The 18,429-nt window shown below is 40.8% G+C and overlaps 1 protein-coding gene across 5 annotated transcripts in view; it reads left to right on the top strand.

Annotated features, from left to right (window-relative positions):
• Nucleotides 1–2,920: 2,920 nt before the first annotated feature.
• The window catches only part of GALNTL6 (polypeptide N-acetylgalactosaminyltransferase like 6), a 472,134-nt gene continuing 456,625 nt past the window's right edge, over nucleotides 2,921–18,429 (top strand). For 4 of the 5 annotated variants that reach the window (XR_008449564.1, XR_008449563.1, XR_008449562.1 and 1 more), the window contains exon 1: nucleotides 2,931–3,285. Coding sequence is in view for 2 of the 5 variants with exons in the window: in XM_054064634.1 (XP_053920609.1) it covers nucleotides 3,148–3,285 (138 nt within the window). In the remaining 3 variants the exon portion in view is untranslated. Of the gene's footprint in view, nucleotides 3,286–18,429 lie in introns of all 5 variants that reach the window. The other variant, XM_054064636.1, reaches the window with a different exon arrangement.

Genomic DNA, 18,429 nt, shown 5'->3' with positions numbered 1-18,429 from the left:
TCCTTACAAAGCAGACTTGAATTTGCCACTTGTGGACTATGAACCCTGAAACAAAATCTTCCTCAGGATTCAGGAAATTAAATTGAATTTCATCTCCTGAATGTCTGCGTTCACTTTGACATCCAGAGAGAGATTGAACTGGCATGCTGTGGAATTCTAGCATGTACCAGCTCCTGAATCTTTCCTGCCAGCAGTCCTACCTTTTCTATGCCATTATTGTATGATCTCATAGCAATCATGTCTGTACTTAGGATGGTGGTAGCTATTATGTTTCTTGCACTGAGTGGAAGAATATCAGGGCTGAATCCCTTCAGACAAGAAGGCAGCTGAATCAAAATCTTCTATGAGCTAAAAAAATTAAGTGGAATTTCTGACTAGAAGCTCAACGTCCTTTACTTCTGTGACTATTTCGAATCTTTTGATGGGTTCAGCTCTTGAATACAAACCCAAATTGTATTACATTTGGTTGGACTGAATACCTTCTTGGCTAGCTGCAACAAGCAAAAAGTGTAACTGCTTCCATACCCTTTTTGATCATCTTCCATGACATCCTCATAGCCTGGTAAGGGTAAAAAGAAAAGGTTGAATTAAATCCTTTGTCACTAAGACGACAGAGCAAAGGCTTGCACTTGACACTCTTCTAAGTAAGATCAGTTTACATAGGTCTTACTGCTATCAGGGTGAGTGCAAAATTGTCTGGATGCTACAAAGAAAGTATCAACGGCTCACTCTGAGGTGTGGGAAGATACATTTTGCAGAGCTCTGTAAGGATCTGTCCTGTATCTGAACACGATAATGTTCTCACTAACAGTCTGGACTACACAGTAAAAATTGTTGATTAAATTCATATATGACTGCGGAAGATAGGCTTAAATTCAAAGTGATTTTGACAAACTGGATGAATACTTGGAAACAAAAGATGATATTCAATAGAGACAGTGCAAAAGGGAGAAGTATTCAGTGACAGAGAGAGAAATAGGAACAACTAGTTAGATGGTAGTTAATCAGAGGGAAACAAAACCAACCAGAGCTTAAATTGTATCACAAAATGGTGATTGGGTTAAAAGTCTACTGCTGTTTCAAACAAAGCTTGCACTTGACATGGACGCATGGAAAAATATACACAGTGACACATGCAAAATTACCCTTCTTTTTTATAAAGACTTACAAGATCAAAAGTAGCATGTTACATCCAGCTTTGAATGTTGTATTTTGAGAAAGGTACAAATCAGCTGAAGAAAGTCCTGATGAAAACGGTAAAAGAAATCAGCTGTTAAGATGTCCTGGAATGCCTATGGAACAGTGGAAACGGGCTTTATCTATGTAAAGACCGAGAGGCTAACGTAATACTCTGAAACCACAGTATGGAAGATTCAAGCTAAACAGTAAAGGAAAAGTTTGTAACTGCAAGTCAGAACAGATTGCCTGAGGAGGCTGTAGTGGTGCTATCGCTGGAGGACTTCAGAATGGGTTAGACAAACACTTGTCAAGACTGACATAGATGTGGCTGATCGTGCCTTGGGGCAGAGCCACGGAGGAGCTGACCTCACAAGATCCCCCTCCAATCCCACTTTTACATGAAGAGCATTATGCTGTTTCCTCCCACCCCACCTTCAGAGTTCTTCAATGTTCCTCCTACAAGCCTTCCTTTATCTGCAGCTACTCTCCTAAAAATAAACTTTAACTCCTTCTTTTACTATTTTATACATGTGTAGGAAATGCTTTCTGTACAAGACAGTTCTGTGGATGGACAAGATTGATCTCATCTATGAAGAAGGACAGGACTACTTCTTACTATTTGTAGATACGCACTTTGGTTACAGAAAGAGGATTCTCACTGCAGGATTTAGACATAGACCTTCAGAAATATTTTAGCTACCAACAGAAATATGACCTGTAATTGAAGTGACAGGTTTATAAAAGTGAGGGGTCGGGGGGGAGGGAGAAAGCTAGATATACCTTTAGTTTTAAGTATTCTTTCTAGATACATTAAAGTTACAACTCCGGTACACATTTTCCCACTGTTCCAAGGGACAAAGCTGAAAGGGCACCAGCTCCCAGCGAGCTTAACCTAAGCATCCTTCTGTTTTGCTGAGAGGAGTTAGTTTTGAAGAGAAAGGGTAATTGCACTATGGAGTTGGAGCGAGCAGCCGAACTGGGACCAGAAGCCCAGACGGGTCCGATGCAACAAGCAGGGCAGAGCCGAACGCGGAGCCCAGCGGGGCTTCGAGCATCTCACTCCCGAAGCAGAGGTGACCCGAGCCCCGGGGCAGGCGGGGACCGGGCGGGCCGGGGAGAGGCGGCGCTGCAGGGGGAGCCGGGGGAGCCACCACCACCCGGGCCCTCGAACACGGCTCGCGGCGCGGATCCCCCCGCGTTCCACGCAGCGCCGCAGAGGATGGACCGGAACGGGAATCGCAAAGCGCCCCGTCCCCGGTGCGGCGGCGGCATCGCCTCCTCGCTCTACCCCCCGCACCGAGAGCCACCTTCGCTCGCCCTCCGGCGGGGAGAGGTGCGGAGGAGCCGGCCGATGGCACCCGCGGGATGCGCGGGATGAGCGGGGGGGGGGGGGGGGGGGGGGGGGAGGACGCGCGGTGCCGCGGCCTCGTCGCTCCCTTTTCTTTTATCCATTCATTCCTTCATTCCTTCATTTATTTATTTATTTATTTATTTCAAATTTAAACTCCTGCTTCTCCAGCTGCGCGTGATGAGCTCATGATGCCGCGCCCCGGGACGCGGCGATGCGCAGGGGGCTCGGCTCCGCGTTAAAGCGCTCCCGCGGTGCCCCGGCAGCGCCCTCTCGGACCGACCCTGCTTCCTAAAGAACCCGAGTGGCGGTCGGGGGAGGGGGGGTGCTGTTCCATCTCTTCTTTCCATTTATTTTTGCTGCTTTTTTTGTCGCCCTCCTCCCCACCCGGCGGGCTCGGAGCGCAGGTGGATGCGGGAGCGCTGCCGGGAGCGGCGGGGCGGGGGGAGCGGCCGGCGGCTCCAGCCCCGCCGCGGGGGGCGGCTCCGCCCGGGCACGGGGCGGAGGGAGGGAGAAGTTTCTCCGCGGCTGCGAGAGGCGGCGGGGAGGGAAGGAGCCGGCCCCGCCGTGCTGGGGTAGCCGCCGCTGTCGCCGCCGCTGGAGCAGCCAGGGCTTTGGCCATGAAGAGGAAACAGAAGAGGTTCCTGCAAATGACGCTGCTGTTCACCGCGGCGCTGATTTTCCTGCCCGACATCGGCCTCTGGTCTCTCTATAAGGAGAAGCACCTGGTGAAGCCCGCCGAGCCCGCCGAGCCGCAGGTAGGTGCGAAACCGCCCGGGAGCGGAGCCGCCCGTGTCCCCGCGGGGGAGCCGAAGGGCTCGTCCCTCCGCCGCGCCCCGGGGAAAGTTGTGGGCGAACGCCTGGGCTTGCCCGGGGGGTTCCCCGAGAAGGGCGAGGGTGAACAGTCAGAGAAGCTGGCTGTGAAATTAGGGGGACGTGGGGTCCGGCACTCTTCGTTGGTCTCTAATTTTCATCGTGAGAAGCGGAGTTTTGACCGCAACTTTTTTATTTCTCCGCTTCTCTGTGATACTTCTTGAACTGACGGGTGGTTGGATGCCCGCTGAAATTCCTCGGGGTCCGTCTAGGTAACTTCACCGCCCGGGTTTTTTGTTTCCTCTTCCTTTCTGTTGCAAACTCGACAGACGTGACCGACAGTCTTTTTCTCTTCTGAATGTTAGTAGTGTGACCTGGTACCACTACGCTGTGTGTAACTGCTTGTCACAATGGTGTCACAGCGAACTTTTAAGTATTTCCAGTTTACAATCTCCTCAATTGCTGTTATTATTGATAACAGCAGATGACATGAGCTGCTTTCTTTTCTTAAGTAATTCTTCAAGTCGCTGGGTTTATGTATGGCTCATAAATCACGGTATGACCTGCGTTAAGTGAAGTTTAGTTTTGGGGAGTTGTTGTAATGCAGTGCTTTAAAACCCTGCCTCCAATTTACCGAGGGTTGTATTTGTCCTGTTCAACAGTGCTGTGCCTTCACACTGTGTCGCTGCAATTTAAATATAACATCAATATTTCATAGACCATTAGTAAGAAATTATGGGATTGTTTGATCTTTTAGCTTGTTTAGCACTTGTATAGCCTTCATGTTAGAGTGCATTAGACAGCATCATGTATCATTTTAGCGTATTAGTAGTCTTAATTTCGAGGGTCATCACCCACGTATATAATGCATTTTCCACATACTAAATGTATTGAAGTCAAGGTCTCCAGTCGAACAATAACATATTTGATTCTTTGTCAGTATAGCTATCCATTACAGAAGTTAGTCCTCTGAACTATTGTAACTTTGTTTAGTGAAATATGCGGAATGTGAGGTACATGATTACTACAGGAGGAGGTTAGGTTTAGCTTCTTAATTTGAAGCTTACTTTATCTTTCCAGGGGTTTTAAAATGCTATAGGTGTCAAGTGCTGGATTTTTGGTGCAAGTAATTTCTGCTGAATGAAAATGATACATGATCATAAGTGTCTGTGGTTAGTTCACAAGGTACATACTGTAGTCTTTGCAGTTTAATTTACTCTGTGATTTAGGGAAAACTAAGGTATTCTATGCAAATAATGATTTCTGTCTTGCATGGCTTTTTAAAAGACACGTGCATAAAATGAAATTTCTGATGTTCAAGTCTAAGTGGAGCGTGACTGGATAGCACTTGAAGGGAAATAACTTTTTTGAAAAAACTTATGGTTAGACTGGTGGAAGAAAACCTTGGGAGATCAGCAGCGGAGCATACATGAAGGACTACTGAGACATGCTAATGAGACCCCAGCAAATTTTAAATACGAAGTTTTCTGAAAGAGGCTTTTTACCAGCTTCTTTTTCTTTCTTTCCTCCCCACCTGAATACTAATTGAGCAGTAATGGGACTGTTTAATGGGGAAACAATAAAAATGAGCAATGAAACTTTGCACCTTACAGCTGACTCTAATATAATTCCACTGTCACAGTTAGAATTGAAGTCATGTTGGCAATGTCATTGCCCATTGAGAATTGCAAGTTGAAGTAGAGGTGAGTAATGCAGTTACGGTACTTTGTCTTTCCATTTTGGGTTATAATGTGCACATCTGTAGAAGAAACAAGGGTTGAAATACAAGTTTTGGGTTCAACTGTTTAAATATTAAGGAAAATGTAAGAAAATGGTCACTGTATTTCTTTGAGACTACACTAAAAATGAGGTCCTACTGGAAAAGACTGCGTTAGAAATAGTGAAATAGTATAGTAGGAATACAACTTTTTTCCCCTGTTAGGTTCATAGGAGATGAAAGAATTTAAACACTCAGCATAATCATTCTTTGACCTTGAGGTGTTAAATTGCTCAGTACTTACAGCGACTTAACACAAGTTTAAAGATCAGCCCTACTGAAACTGCAGCAGACTTTTCTTATGTATTCTCAAGTTACGCGAGGTAACATAGCTATATAGGTAGAGTCAGCAGTTGGGATAGTGCTGTACAGTCAGGCGGTTGTGCTGTGTCCTGACCGTAGAAGAGGTGCAGAGTTGTCAGTGACTTTAAGCCACAGGCTAAATTGGTTTTACCAGTTGTGTGTCTGCTGATGCTCTGATGTTGGCAGTAGTGTTTATAAACATGCCATCTTGTTTTAATAATATTAAAATGAATTTTATTCATCATCGGGTGTTTTTGAGGAGATGGCATGGCGAAATTCTGATTTTTCTGGCTAGTTCAAAATTAAACTTACCAGTTCTCATTGCTAAAGCAGACATCCTCTAACTTGCCCGTCAGTGGGGGCTCTGACAGCTGCTTCTGCCACGTAAGCTGCCTGCCACAGCACCAGAGGGATAGCAGTCTGATGGAGGAGGCATTGATATCCTGACAGCAGTAAGCAGAGATGCTGTTCGAAACCAGTCCACAATGCAAAAATAGCCTATTTCTGTCAATGGTAGAAGAGCGTCTCTGGGGACTGTGTCTTTCCCAGTGATTAGAGGAGGGCACTTGTGCTCTTTAGTGCTATCTAGAAATTCTAACATGACAAAATAAGTTGTCTTTCTTATTCCTTAAAGTAGAACTGCAATAAGTTATGTAAGAGTATATATATTTTTTTGGTCATTGTGCAAATTCTGTTACTGAGCAGAGGTGCTCTTATCTAGGAAGGATTAGAAGATGAGAAAATGGTATTGATGAGACTGATTTCAGACAGCATTAATGATTTTGATCACTATACCTGAATTTTATGAGCAATGTTAACCTCGAAGTGTTTCATACAAACTTACTCTTTTTTAACCTATCATTTTTTAACCTATCATACCTTTTTTAACCTATATTTTCTTAAGGTTTTCACTTGTGAACTTCAAAGACCTTGTCGTTATATTTTGATATTTGTTATTTATTTTGGTTTATCAGAAGTGGAACTTCAAGGGTAAAGGTACAGTTATTAAGGTTCTGAGTTACATGGAGCAACAATTTCTCCATAAAAGTATAGTTTGACAATAAAGCGGTACATGTGAGGGGGAAAAAAATATAATCAATTTCTGGTGTAATTATTTTTAAGCCAGTCTTCCATGCTGTGCCATGGGAATAAGGGAAATTGAATAGAGTATTTTTATTGCCTTTTTAAAAAAAGTCTCATAAATTCCTTAACACATTATGGTGTCCTTGAGTTTTGATTACATTGTTTTACTGTTAGTTTAACTTTGTCTGTTTGGGGTTTTCTTTCCCTAAAAATATTATGTATGTGATATAAGTGTCCTGTCTGATTTTTTTCTATTGGCCAAATACTGTGGCCAGGGTGTTTGATATTATGCTAATAAAACTTTTTAATTTCCGTTTTGTTTTCTATGGAGGAAAAGCAACAATGCAGTGCAAACGCTAGGATGTAATCCTAGTCCAAACCTGGTTATCTGATGCTATCTAAAGTTTGTACTACTTTATTTGGCTAAAGCAAGGCTTTATCCTTGTCTGTTAATATACTTTCAATATATGAAAAATAACTTCGTGTTAAAGAACTGAATTTCCTGCACCAGCTTTCCAGTGTCCTTAATACAGGTGTTCAGTGAAAAGTGTTGCGAGAGATGTTTTTGTCTGGTTTTATGTGATGACACTTTGATTGGCTGAGAGCAGGGCAGTCTAGGGAAGTCACTCCTAATGTATTTCAGCTTCATTTGGTATACTTTTTTTTCATTCAATTGCCATCTCCTTGCTTCCTGGTGTCAAATCTCTTCACTTAAAATTGAACAGCGGCATCTCTTAGTCACTGATGCTCTGTAATACTTATTAATAGGTGTATTACTGAAATGCTTTATGATGTGTAAAGTAAGGAAAAAAGGTAGATTTTTGGCCTGATTTAGCTAGTGCTTTGGTGCAGTGGGGTGTGCTACTTTAACCCTCTGATTTAGGAGCTTCTGCAGGGTGAACTTTCAATGGTGCTGGCTTTTTTTTTTTTCCATGCATGCATGTTGCTCAGAGCAAAGACCAAAATACAACCATGCCAGCGGGGGAGACACTGGAGGACTCTTTCCCTTGTCCTATGAATTCTGTTTCTGTTTGGATAGCCCTGTGATTAGGTTTTTTTCCCCTGGGTTCTGTGAGGTATGGATTTATATGAACTCCTCCAGATAAGGAGAGCTTAGTTCACAGAAGTCCTTGGGTGTGCTTTGTTGTTGGCAAACAGGCACAGACTCCACTTTCTGAGCCTGGTGGCTGTGAAAGTGGCTCCTGAATCCGGGAAATGGTTTCAGCCTGATATCTGTCTTGTAAACACTTGTTAGTTTGGGAAGTCTGTGAAAGAGGTGAAAATAAGAATTTCCCTCAAAGTGCAGTGTTTCTTACTATTTAGTACACAGGTTTTGATAACCATAATTGTTTCTGGACAGTTAACACTGTTTACTCACTATTGATGCCAGTGAAGTGTAAAGCTTAGGTTGATGAATTCTATTTCTGAAGCTGCATAAAACCTGCATCTTCAAAGTGATACTTTCTTTTCTTTTTTTTTTTTTCTTTTCTACTCAGCTGTATTTCCCTTGCTTTTCCAGTTGATATTAACAGCTACAAAAATCTTGTACTAAGTATGGTTTGGTTAGGGCACAAATAAGACACCTGTTTCCTATGACTGCACTGTCAGGACAGTCAGTTACTTAGGTGTTTAGTTACACTGTCTGTTACTTACTTTTGTTTTCACTACAAAGCTGTGAGGTAAGAGAGTTTTGTTTCGCTTTAACAGAGGAGTAAATAGAGTAACAAACAGGCCCAAATCTACTAAAGTAGCTGCTTGACTATTGCTGACATTAATTTGTACTATTTTCTGAGAGTGTATGGCGAGCCATAAAAAATAACTGATAAAATGAAGCTTCACTTTCTGTGCTGAGTTTCTCAGTTTCTATGCACGTGCTGTTCCGAGTGAGTTCTCGTTTCTGAACTCAGAGCAGCAGCTGAGACTGGGTGTATTCATTCCTCTTTGATTCTGCAGCCCCGTTCCTTGCCACATTGGTATGTCAGCTCCAACGGCCTCATGGCAAAACATCTTAGTGTCTTCAAATGCAATGAATTTGCAGTCTGCGTTTGCTGTTTAAATATTTAACAGTCATACAGTTAACACTTCTGTAATTCACTTATTTATCTGAATTGTTCATGTATAATTTTATTCCCCTGTATATATTGGACCTACTGAGGAAAATATAGTTTGAGGTCTAAAACCTTTATTACTTTTAGGATACAATATTATTTTTGGCAATTAACAGTATCTGTCTTCTATTCAGTGTACCAGAGGGAGCCCTCCTGTGGTTAATTTTATGTCTGTCAATTGTCAGGAATGTTACTAAGCAGAGTATATCTTTGGGGATAAAATGGTCTGTTTTCTGTATTTAGTTTTCTTTTCAGTTAAGTCAGAGTTTGTAATACCTTTCAGGTAATATTATTGTGTGTAGCTTGTTTGTTTTTTGTAAGCACTGTCAGTTCAAATTTATCCAAATCCAAACACAAGGCAAGAAAACTCTGTGTATGCCAACATTTGAACTTGCAGGAAGAACATTGTCATGAGGAGGGCTCTGTGGCCTTGTTGAAGGAGTGGGATGCAGGATTGCTCAGTGACTGGGAGGGAGTGCGGGAATATCCAAGCTGTATTATGTCACTGGGACTTGATGCTCACTTGTTTCCTATGTTTCCTAGTCTCCCTGTGCAGGGAATACAGTTCTTGTGTTTGGGTCTGGAGGACCACAGTGGTACTGTAGGTTAATCCCAACTGGAAGCCAGACTGTACTGTGCCACTGTGCGTGCATTTTGGTGGGGATGTGGCGGTGTGTGTAGGCAGATGTCTGTTCACCTACAGAACAAAGAACAATTCAACTCTTTTTTTTTTTTTTTTTTTTTTTAATATTCAGACAGGTAATTTGTGCTCTTTATCTAGCAATATGCTGGTGCACACATTTATAGCAATTGACTTGAACAAAACTGAGTGTATGCTAACTGTTTCAATGGATCGGGGCCAGGAGCAAGCATATTTGGTTACTTTAAATAAGGCTGGAAAAAAATGAACTCAGAGGTTGACAAGTTAAATACAATGCAGTTCAGGAATCACAGGCTAAAAATCCTACTTCTGTTGTAATATTCTCAATGTCAAGAAATCAAATTATGCTAACTGAAAGAAATAGCAGTCCTGTTTTTTTAATGTTTCTTTAAAATGTGGAAAGGCTTTATCAGGAGATGTCAACCTGTTGTACCTACTAATTTCTGAGAATTCCAGTGTGAACTGTTTTTTAAGGTCATGCTCCATTGTGATTCATTGGTGTCAAACTGGTTTTGACCATTGTCACATTTGGAGGAGTTTCACTAGGTGTTGGGCTTGGCTAGGTACTCTTTCTCAACGTATGTCTTTGATAGAGAAGTCCTTTCCTTCTTTATGAAAAAAAGTTCTCCACAAGAGAACTGCTCGAGCTTTGCTCAAGAAGCGAAGGAGAGGAAGAAAATTTAACAGAATTTCATGCTTCTCTTTCAAATTCTTCACCTTCCCTTCCGTAATTTCCACGTATTGTTTTTTTCATAGAGAAGATGACATGACACCAAGTCTATGCAAATACCTGGTGATTCAAGTCAGCTATTTAATCACCAAACTAATAGCAATATATTCAGAGAATTGTAGGAATACAAATGATAAGGTGTATGTGCAGCTAACATAGGAAATAGTTGGGCTAAAATATCCCACTCTTTCCTGGCTGTTTCTATAAGATTTAAGGTAGTTTGAGGATAATGGTATCTTATACTGCCATTTTAAGATCTCTTGGTTGATTTTATGGAAGGAATTTCCCATCCCTTCTTTCTCCTGGCCAGATCCTGTTTATTGAAGACCTCTGCCCTTGCTTTTGGAAGCAGTCACTAGCCAAAACAGGAGGGTTTCACCTAACTGCATGTGGATTTAACAGATAACTACAGCACCCCTTTCTCCCTGTCACCTCCAGATGTTGGATACCATCCCATGGCTGAATTTTTCAACCAAATCTCTGGTGACAGGACATCACAGCATTTGACAATTGTGTGACTATATCATCTGAAACCACCTCTAGAGCAGTTTGAGCCTATCTGCCAGACTTGTACGTGAAGTAGATGAAGAATATTTGCATGTCTTCTTCAGAGCTGCATGAGCAGTAACTCCTGTGAGTGTTGCAGCAACGAGGAGTTTGGGGATAGGTAACATCTGGCACTGCAGTGCCCTGAAACTTCTGTCAGGTTTGTGCCAGCTAAGAGTTAACCATGCCCAGTGCAGTTTCCTACACTTTTCAGTTGCTTTGTTTTAATACTAAATTTACAGTGCAAATTGGACATAGTAGACTGGAAAAGTCTGGCCCGTACAGCTTAAATGTTTCATCGATCAGCAATAAACCATTGATTCTGTGCTTAAGATGCAGTGGAGATTTAACAGTTTACTTCCGTGCTGTAAGGTGGTTTATTACAGGATGTGATACTGCTAAGAGATTTAGCTAGGCAGAGTAATTATCTGAACTAGAATTTGGTCAGGACACCAGTGTTAATACAGGGTGCTTTAGAAATTGGATTGCTCACTGAAGTGTGTTAGCGTAGATCTATCAGACTAATTTAAGATGCTCATTTGCTTTAAGCAGCATAATTTTTCATACTTAAAATAGAATAACAGATGAGTTTACTTAGAAAATTCTAGGCTGTTTACTTATTGTTGCTCTCTGAAAGGAGTTTTCTATAAATTAAGTACCAGGAGAATATAAACAAATTTTTAGGACAAGCTTTGCATTAGATAACATAATGGTCTGTAACAGACAGAGTTTCAAAACTATATGACAAAACAGCCTTTCCTGGGCTAAAGGTTATGCTTGTAACGTTAACATTTGAATGATGCTGCTAAAGTTTTACATGGTTGTGTAAGAAAAGACAAGCATCAAAGAAGTACACATGTGCTTGGAAGGTTTGAGATATTCCCCCCCAAGACAGTTAGCTCCAACAGATATTGGCAAGAGAAATCTTTTTTCTGTGCAGATTAACTATACTCTTGGCAAAATTTTGCCATTCCCTGGCAAAGCCTCCGCAAATGCACCAGTTGTTAGCTAGAGCTAGATCACTTTAGAATAGCCTGTAAATTGTACCAAATCTTGTGCTGAAGCAGTATTCTTCGATAGTTTACTAGCTCTCAATTATCTGTCTTGCAAAGACAGTAATACATGGTTTAATGGGATAGTTCACTTATGTAATATATTTTTTTCATACCAGAGACAAAACACCTGCTATGGTTTTTCAATGGAGAAAGCCCTCTTATTTTCAACATAGCAGCACACCTCTGTCTTTTGCCTCTTTCTCTCCTTTATGTTTGCTTTTTTTGAGGGAAAAACATTTTGGTTTCTTCAGTGTTTTGAAGACCTCATTTGATTGCTAGGTAAATTATTATACAGGATTGCTTGAATGCTGGAAATTTTTAGATTGCTTTTCCTACAGAGTGGTAGTTTCACATTAGCATGGGGAATGCATGAAAAAGACACATTAATGCCATCCTGCAAGAACTATATTGCTATTTTTCAGGCTCTGAAAAATGACTACACTTTAAGTTACGTTTGATATGGATGCAGAATGAATGACAGGCTTGAGTGGTTGTTGTTTTCCCAGGATCGCTCAACATAAACTAAAGTGACAGTCAAATTGCTGATCAAATTTCACAATTATAAAACCAGTGTAAAAATGTAAATCCAGAACTTTTATGACATTAAATAACAAATTCTCAGCTGAGGTTAAAAATCACTAGAGGTGCAACATACATTGCAAAAAAAAGTACTTGCAATGGCTCTAAAAGTTGTCATAAAGCTCAAAAATGTCATGCAAAAGCCTCGTGGCTAATTATTCCCTTGGTATATTTAATCTGTGTTTCACATCAGATTAAATCTTTTCAGCATAAGGGCATCCTTGATGTAATTTCCAGTGATAGTGAAGTAGTGGGAATTTCTCCAAGTATGTGGAGACACTCCAATCTGATTCTGATGGTGAGGTTTTATTTTGATCTATACTGCTTCTTGGTCTGTAGAATCATAGAATCACTAGGTTGGAAAAGACCTTTGAGATCACGGAGTCCAACCTTCCCTGTCCACTACTAAATCATATCCCTAAGCTCTTCATCTACCCATCTTTTAAATACCTCGGGGAACAGTGACTCAACCATCTTTCTGGGCAGCCTCTTCCAATGCCTGATAACCCTTTCAGTGAAGAAATTTTTCCTAATGTCTAATCTGAATCTCGCCTGGAACATCTTGAGGCCCTTCCTTCTTGTCCTATCACCTATCAGCTGGGAAAAGAGACCAACACTTGCCTCACTACAACCTCGTTTCAGGTGGTTGTAGACAGTGATAAGGTCTCCCCTCGGCCTCCTTTTCTCTAGGCTAAGAACCCCAGTTTCCTCAGCTGCTCCTCATAACACTTCTCCTCGAGCCCCTCCACCAGCTTTGTTGCCCTTCTCTGGATGCACTCCAGGACCTCAATGTCTTTATTGTAATGAGAGGCCCAAAACTGAACATAGTATTTGGGATGTGGCCTCACCAATGCTGAGGACAGGAGCACAATCATTTCCCTGGTCCTGCTGGCCACGCTGTTTCTGATACAGGCCAGGATGTCATTGTCATTCTTGGCCACCTGGGCACACTGCTGGCTCATATTCAGCTGGCTGTCAACGAACACCTCCAGGTCCTTCTCTGCCAGGCAGCTTTCCAGCCACTCTTCCCCAAGGCTTGTAGCACTGCATGTGGTTGTGTACCAGGTGCAGGACTCTGGCCTTGTTGAACCTCATTCTGCTGGTCTCAGTCCATCAATCCAGCCTGTTCAGATCCCTCTGTAGAGCCTCCCTACCCTCAACCAGATCAACCCTTCCTCCCAGTTTAGTGTCATCTGCAAATTTACTAAGGGTACATTCAATCCCTTTATCCAGATCATTGATAAAATAGCCACAAGTTAAAAAAAAAAAAAGCTACCAAATAAACCAGAAAATACCTAGCTAAAGCATCTGGGAAAATGACTTTTCATTCTCTCTGCTGAAAAGCTTATTTTTCTGTCTTTACATGGATGAGATTTTTCACTCCTCTGCCTTCTGCTATAGACTTCCTCTTCCCTTGTCTCCTCACTTGGAAGGTGTCCCTGTCCATAGCAGAGGGGTTGGGACTAGATGATCTTTAAGCTCCCTTCCAACCAAAACCATTCTATGTTTCTATAATTCTAAGAGCAGTAAAGAAGCTGAGACGTTGTTTAAGCCATCCATACACAAAGCGTAGAGAGGAACTCCTTGACAAAGAGTTCTAATTAATGTGAGACTTACTTTTTATAAAACTGAGGTGGTATCTCAGTGAATTACTACTCAGAAATTCCAGGTGCTGCAGTTCATGTGCTGACCCCACACAGAGCAGTAATGCAGTCACTGAAGATAAAGGTGTTTTCATTGAAGCAGGTTCATTATGAATAAGTGACAGAGAAATTTTTCTTCAAATTCTGGAGATGCAGAGCAGATGTCTCCTTCAGAAGCAAAGAAGAAAAATTGTATTTTAAATTGGGAGAAGAGAACTGGAGGTGACATCATGCCAAGCAGCAGCCTGCTTCTGCATCTGGAATGCATGTACATGGCAAGTGAACACAGGAGATCAAGCCCAGGACACATGTATTTACCGCCTCTGCATGTTGTGACCCTTTCAGAATGAGGAGGTCTTGGAAAAACTTTACTTTTTCTTGTGTTTTAGTTGCATTTATTCTGTGCTTTAGGAGATTAAAATCTCACCGAATTGTTTGTTTATGGGCAGGAGGAGGTGAGGAGACCGTCTTTGCCCCTACAGGGAGTGGAGGTGTATTTTTCTTGATGTGACATGCCCTAACAATCTTATAAGGAACAATTTTGTGAAAGACACCATGCAAATATGTGGGAAAGTATATGTTTATGATGATAAATTCAGTACTATATAGAGTGTCTTTGGCATTTTTTTGTTTTTTAATGAATATGGATTCTTGTTTTTGGTTTGTTTTTTTTTTTTGTCTCCCCTCCCTCTTTATGCACAGATTGTATGTGGGCTGGCTTTATGTTCATTTTTTGAACAGTGGTAGCTTTAGATGACCTACTGAACTTTTCTCCTCTTTGCTTCTAAGTCTTGAAATATGTAGGCAATAAAGATGTTGGCTTGCTTCATTTGTGCCCTTGTTTCTTTCCAATCTTTCCCATTAGCCTTTACTACCACTCTTTAGGCAATGGACTCTGATATAGATTTCTTTAGGAGACCATACACTAGTTTGTTAAAAAATACTTGCCGAAGGTTTCTGTCTTTTCAATATACTTCACTAACTTGCTTTTCTCCTGACATATGTGATCTAAAATAATAAAATGACTGACCTTCTCCTCCATTTAGTAACCTTCTTCATATTGCAGATTGACCTCCAGTCTACTGATCTGGTTGTTAGTGAGACCAGCTACTCTCTTTTAATGATAATGGGGAATTAGAAGCTGCCAGAGTGTTAGGATGGAAGTGACAGGAAGGAAACATGAAAGGAAGGAAAATGTACAGCCAGGAGAAGAATAAGGAAAATATATCCCATTGAATATGTTTCTGGAACTTCTAAGAAAAGTCATGTTTCTCTCATGTTTCATATTGCTCTAATCTGCATCTCTGGTGTGTATTGTTGTATTATTATTTTTTTTAAATGCATGCTAACTGCAACCTTGCTTCTCTAGTCTAATTTATTATAGTATATTAGTAAAGCTGCTTTGGAATACCCTGGATTAATGATGCATTTAAACTGTTCTAAACTGACCCTGGGCTAGGTCAATTATTGAAGTAGTGCCAGTGAGGAATATTTTATTTTGATTGCAGTAAGCTCTTAGTTTTATGTTAACCACGTCGTACTAACATGACCTGTGGGCTTTTAATGTTGTAGTGAATTGAAATTCTGTGAATAAACCATGCTTCATATTTTAATGTAGCAAACTGCGGCTCCTTCTTGAAAGACTCTATAGGCTTGTTTTCTTCCGTTGCACACGGGATCACCTTTTTGCACTAGTTCTCTGAAAAAGCAGGCTTGCCTTTGTGATGTAAAGGGAAAACTTGGTGATGTGTGGGTACTGTTGATGGTATGTTAGGTGTCTGTGCACTCGCCCATTCTGTGTCCCCAGCTTAATGGATCTGTGCTACTTCACTTGTACTCAGGCAGCAAAGTCTCATCCTTTGCAGCCTGAAGGTTGAAAGGATTGAGTAACTCAGGATATTTTTGGGTGGGAACTGTAGCTTGGAGATGCTCTCAGAGCTCCTACTCAAAATCAGGGTGGAGATTCTTAGTGGGGCTGTCTACTTCACTCCTCGATGATTCGTGGTGTTTTTAATATCAGTAGTGAGAGACGGGCTTCAGAGAGGATATCTCAGGAACAGCGGTGCAGGTGGAAAGGAGGGCCTTGGAGACCCTCAGTACCCCCACGACACTATAGACATGAGCAGGTGATCTGTGTAGTACACCAGATTAAAAATTATAAGGAGGAAGTGTGTTTTACCCCCGCCTTTGGAATACGAATGGGAAATCACTGTTATTTGTGGTGCAGGGCAGTAGAAGTCTGTAATACAGACAATTTCCCCACATTTTAATTGTGAAAGCAGGACAATTTATTTTTTTTAATTGTAGAATTCACATCCTTAATATTGTGTATGCAACTTTATGTATATCAATTTCCATTTAGAAGTGGAAAGTGTTACTTGCTGTGTTCTGCTTTAGAACTGAGCTGGAATGAGGGTTTATTGCATATTTTTCAAAATGCAGAGTTGTGATTTTTTTCACATTCTAGGTATGTCTGTGTGTTTTAATCTAGTCTGCTTTTCCTTACAAAGCTGTACTGTAGTTTTTCCATCAGATTCTAACATAATGAACAGCTTATGCTGCAAATTTAAAACAAAACAAAACAAAAATCGTCTCAGTAACAAAGTTCAGTAATGCAGTCTTATTTCAGTAATAACTGACATTGCCCACCCTTCAAAGATATTGGACTTCACAGGTTTGACAATGTTCAGGAAGCCTGAATAACTCATTAACTTCCATCAGTAACTTTAGGCTGTGGTCGTAGTTTTTTGTTAAATTGGTCTTCCAGGAGAGGAGCTGAAAACTGACTCCAGTTGTGGCCTGTTAGGTGCACCTACACAGAGCTTGTAGAAATTCACTTAAAATAAACAGAATATGCACTTCCCAAAACAATGTTTTTAACTACTTTAAAGGACTATTAACTATCAAGGGGGAATAAGAAGTCTTTAAAATTAAGACTCCTACCTTGTGTGAAGAATGATTTGGCAGTGACTGAGATGCTCAGGAAAAAGCAGAGATCTTGAGCATTAAGCCACTCAGGAGGAGAAACAAATTGTAAAACAAGATCAGAAAGATTCATTCCAATTACTTTAGAAGAATCATGGGAAGGAAAAGAAAAACTGGTTTGTGTTTTGAGGATGTTATTAGTCTGAGGTACTTCCAAGGTGCTTGAAAACTAAGGTGATCCATGTCTAGGAAGCAGGGATATAAACAAATAACCTGTGGCATCTATAGCCAGTCTTTGGAAGATCCATTATAATGGGTTGAATTTGTGTACTGAAAGAGAGGCAAAATAAAAAATGGAAGTTTGGGGTGGAATACAGGCAGAATTTTACTGCTATAACTAAAGATCTCTCCAAATAAGCTTCTGTCTTTCTTTGTGTAGCTCTCTGAAGTAAAATATGGATAAATATAAACTAATGTATATGAGGAAGTAAATAATCCTGGTTTTACATATACAGCAATAACTTTTGACATAGTAATTGCTATTCAGGCAGGAGCTCTTGATTCTTATATTAGTTTTATGAAAATGTTAGCTTTCATTTTGATGAGGGTAACATTGTTATGACTATTGTGTATATTAATTGTATACTCAAATACTTTGTGCAGATCTCATGCAGTCGGAATCATCACAGATGAGGTGGAAAAGATACCTATCAATGGTGGCTGGATTAATTAAAGGCTTCATTTTTGAGTGATGGATGAGTGAATTGACTCATCCATCAATTGACCTCTATTGGACTGTGAATCCAATAGAGGTATCTGAGGAGAGAGAGTAATGTGGAAAAGATATGCGGGATCACTTTATTCACTGTCTCAATAGAAAGAATAGCATCAAATAAAATACTGTGCCAGGTTCAAAACAAATGACAGGTACAGGTCTTCGTACAATAGGTTATTAAGCTGTGGGGCTTTTTGTGGATATTAAAAAGCTTGTGTGGCTTCAATAAACTATTGAATACATTCATGGGAGAAAAATCCGTTAAGGCTAAAGACAGCACGACTCGCTTGCAAAGTCCTTGAACCACCAGTTGCTGGAGGCTGGAAGGGTGTGTACGGAAGTGAAGTTGTTTGCTTGCCTTGTGTTTATAGCTTTCTTCAGAATTTTCTGTTGATCACTGTCAGAAACATAGTAGGCTAGATGGAACTTTTTGTGTGACTTTTATAAGTCATTCTTAAACTAATAATTTGTAAGTTAGTGTCAGCCATTGTCACAGCTGATAGAAAATGAAGCTATGGAACAGGCGAGATTTTGAATGAGTTACTTGATGCTCGAGAATGTTCCAATAAGCCAAAAAGAATAAATGCCAGACAGGTTTAATGTTGCAGCTCTACAATCAACTTGAGGCAGGGCACATGGAGATAGCACACACCTTAGACTAAGTGTAACAATATGTATTCTCCTATTAAAAATGTGTGTCTTGGTGCATGAGTTAAAATTTGAAGGACACTAAAGAAAATGTCAGGAATCTAAACTTCAGTTGATACTCACAGGAGCACTGATCCTCATCATCTCCAACCTCTGTTAGATGCAAGCAGCAGGATCTAAGAGAATTCTGCATATTTAATTTGCTTTTAATTTTTATGCAACAGTTTATAATTTTCTCTCTTTTCAACAGTGTTAC

The sequence above is a fragment of the Cuculus canorus genome, chromosome 4, assembly GCF_017976375.1.
Source record: "Cuculus canorus isolate bCucCan1 chromosome 4, bCucCan1.pri, whole genome shotgun sequence".
NCBI lineage: Eukaryota > Metazoa > Chordata > Aves > Cuculiformes > Cuculidae > Cuculus > Cuculus canorus.
The sequence above is the reverse complement of the archived record's forward strand: the minus strand, read 5'-3'. Positions and strand labels throughout refer to the sequence as shown.